Source organism: Oryzias melastigma, linkage group LG14, assembly GCF_002922805.2.
Source record: "Oryzias melastigma strain HK-1 linkage group LG14, ASM292280v2, whole genome shotgun sequence".
Classification (NCBI taxonomy): domain Eukaryota; kingdom Metazoa; phylum Chordata; class Actinopteri; order Beloniformes; family Adrianichthyidae; genus Oryzias; species Oryzias melastigma.
In genome coordinates, this window is record NC_050525.1 from 288,639 (window position 1) to 292,399 (window position 3,761).

Consider the following 3,761-nt stretch of genomic DNA (forward strand, 5'->3'; position numbering starts at 1 on the left):
AGATATCCAACTTCATATTGAGATCTGATGTATCTAATGTGTTTCTTTAAAGTGCTCCTTTAATTTTTGTGAGCAGTATATATAAATATATATATATATATATATAGATATCTTCTTTTCCTTTTTGACTTTTCCCTTCAGGGGTCGCCACAGCGAATCAGTTTCCTCCATCTAAGCCTGTCTTCAGCATCCTCCACTCTAACACCAGCCACCTTCATGTCTTCATTCACTGCATCCATAAACCTCCTCTTTGGTCTTCCTCTAGTTGTTGTTGAGTTGTTGCACACACACAACACTGATGTCATTCCAAACAGAGCAGAGACACACCCCTCCATCATGAACATGTTTGTCGTGATCGTGAATCTCCCAGAACAGGTTCTGATAGGGCAACGAGGGCAAAGCAGCAAACGCCCACGCCTTTGAAAAGCTCCTGCAGCCAACCCCAGGCATCACACTGCTCAGCTGTGAGTTCTGACCCGCTGCAGCTCAGCTGTTGGTTCTGACTCGCTGAAGCTCAGCTGTGTTGGATCATGTAGGGATGATCTTCAGCTGGTGTTCCTGTTGGAGCTCCCTGTCAGCAGAGGTGAGGATGGAGCAGCTCATCCTGAACGGTTCTGTAGTGATCAGCAGCTCGTTGATATTCTCAGCGATGTTTGAACCTCTTTCTGATCCTCCTCCAGACTCAGAGGTTAGCCTCTATGATCCACATGGTTCCATTTAGATAGTTAGGAAAATGGAAAATTGTGCAGATTTTTGTAAATTGTTTTGAATACAAAAACAATATTTATGATTATGAATTGAAACATCTCTCAAAAAGTAAAAGAATGTTGGAATAAAATAACCTGTTTTTTCTAGACAAACATGCCTATTACACAGAGCAGACTGCACTGAAATAATATTTTTTTTGGACAAACATGCATTATTATTGATTTGTTGAATTACAAGGACGTCCTGCAGCAACATTTTTGTTTAAATTAAATATGAAGTGCGGCCCTTCAATCTTTAAATGTGAACATGTGCTTTGTTTTTCTGAGTGGCTGTTTTTTTATTTTTAATGTTAGTGCACAAAACTTCTTTCAAAATCCACATGCTGAAACAGAACCTTAGTCAGCATATGTGAACAACATTGACAATTAGCATTAAAAACAAAGAAAGCAAAAGTAAATAAAAGAGAAATACAGTTAAAAAGGTCATTCAAATGTTGGGGAATATATTAATTATGGTAGAATTCTAACAACCGCGACCCCGAAAGGGAAGAAGCGGCCAGGAAGGTGGATGGATGGAATTCTAACAAGATTGATTTAATTGATTAAAATGATAAGAATGGTTTCCACATCTTACTAAACAGCCCTGGTATATTTTTCTTTTTGATATTTGATATTTCATGTGCTCAACTTTAGCCACAAACACCATTTCGTTCAACCACCTCTCATGGGGCAGAAGGTTCCTCTGTCCTGGTTTTGTTTCTGACCTGATCGGTCCTCCACCTGCTTTGGATTTAGTGTCGATCCGACCTGAAGCGAAGACTTTCACTGCACATGCTCAGACCGTCAGAGAGCCGGAGAGGGTGCACATATTTCGATCCCCCCAGTGCAAAAAGAAAAATCCATTTCTCTTTCTATGAATATTTTGTTTCAATATTTCCCTGATTTTGAAACAATTCAGTCGCGTAACTTTACTGCTTGTTATATTGATTTGAATGAGTGAAGACTTTTCAATAAACACACCTAAACAGTCAGTCTTTAAAATGACGAAGCTCCCCAGACAGTTAATTTTTTTTCCATTCAAACAGAAACATTGAACAGGATTGTTAGCAGATAAACCTTCAAATAAAAAGTTATAGTATAAAAGTCTTTATGCTACAGTTAAATCCAGCCCTCCAGATCATTGTTTTATTGTTGTGAATGCCCTAATGTTATCTTGAGCTTATTTCTAACTTTTTATTTTTATGAAGTGTAAAATATTGAAAATACAGTATTTACGGTTAAATTTGATTCATGCTGGAATAATATTCCTTCCTGTTTTTATCATAGTTATGCTAAAAGGTTACATTTTTGAAGATTTAAAATTTTAATTTTAGCGTGTTTAATGAATGTTTATCCAGTTCGGCCCGTGACCTAAGGTGTTTTAGATTTTACACTCCTGCTTCCATTTATCGTGAAAAAAACCTGTTGCTCCTGAACTTTCTTTAAAATTTCATTTGTGCTAAAAGAGAAAAATGAAGATCCATTTACTATAAATAATGTTTTAATAACTTTAAGACACGCTCATCTGACTTCATCTGCAGGAAGTTTTGTCTTTTTTCCAGATTCCCTGAATCTTCTCTATGGAGAACGAGAGCGTAGAGACTGACATTTTGCTCATCGAGGGGTTAAATGTGACCCCCCAGAGCTCCATCCCGGCCTTCATCCTCCTCCTCATCATCTACGTCTTCATCATGCTGTCCAACATCAGCCTGGTGGTCCTGATCAGCGTGGAGAGGAGCCTCCACCAGCCCATGTACCTGCTCTTCTGCAGCATGGGCATCAACGACGCCTTCGGCGCCTCCGCCATTCTCCCCCACCTGCTCAGCAACCTCTTCACACCCAGCTCAGAGCGCACCATTCATTACGCCGCCTGCGCCGTTCAGGCTTTTTGTGGCCACTTGCACGCCGCCGTCGCCCACTCCGTCCTCATGGTCATGGCGTTTGACCGCTATGTGGCCGTCTGTAGGCCTCTGCAGTACTCGTCCATCATGAGCACCAGAATGGTGGTGAATCTGTCGGCGTCGGCTTGGGGGGTCTCTGTGGTCATCGTCCTGACCCTGGTGAGCCTCAGTGTCCGCCTGTCTCGCTGCAGGAGGGTAGTTTTCAACCCGTTCTGTGACAACCCCTGCCTCTTTAAGCTGTCCTGCCAAGACATCACCATCAACAACTTGTATGGCCTGGCATCCACCGCCGTGATGCTGACCGCCTCGCTCGGCAGCGTGACGCTCACCTACCTGAAGATTGTTGTGGTCTGCCTGAGCAGCCAGAGGAAGACGCTGAACAGCCGGGCGCTCCAGACCTGCGCCACACACCTCACTCTGTACGTCATCATGATGGTGTCGGGCATGGTCATCGTCACCCTGCATCGCTTTCCTGAGCTGTCAGAGATCAGGAAGCTGTCCTCCATCATGTTCCATGTCATTCCTCCTGCCTTGAACCCCACCATCTACGGACTCCAGATTAAAGCCGTCCAGCAGAAAATCACCGCTATCTTCACCAGGAATCATGATCAAATGTGACAGAGGAAAGAACAGGCTCACGCCTCAATAAAGCTTCACACCAAACCATTGTTTTTCTGTTTCAACCACTTCTTTAGTTCAACGGATGCGGCTGAACGGCAATTTTCAGATCTCACATCTGAAGACCTGACCTTTTAACTCTTTTAACACCACATATGATCCCAGCATCACCCAAAAAACACCCGATCTTTGACCTGTTGTGAATCGTCATCTATTTCCAGCACTGATGTCACACTCCAGGCCTCCATGGCCACTGTTCTACATGTGTTCCAGAAATCTTTCTTATTTTTAGATGCAATTTTAAACGTATGAAAAAGGATTAAAATTAAAATTAAGATCCCGCAACAGACTGGTGACCTGTTCAGGGTCCCCCAACAGTTACTGTGATAGGCTCCAGCAACCTCCAGTAGTATTTATATTTACATGTAGTATTTACATTCATTTAAATAATCCTATTGGATTATTTCTTATAGAAGCCTTTGGGATATTGTTTCAC

At 42.3% G+C, this 3,761-nt stretch overlaps 1 protein-coding gene across 1 annotated transcript; it reads left to right on the forward strand.

Moving 5' to 3' along the window:
- The first annotated feature begins 2,326 nt into the window (after positions 1-2,326).
- On the forward strand, positions 2,327-3,265 carry LOC112142856 (olfactory receptor 9K2). Its single transcript, XM_024266472.2, has one exon. It carries the CDS (start codon positions 2,327-2,329, stop codon positions 3,263-3,265), a length of 939 nt encoding a protein of 312 aa, XP_024122240.1.
- Positions 3,266-3,761: the final 496 nt, after the last annotated feature.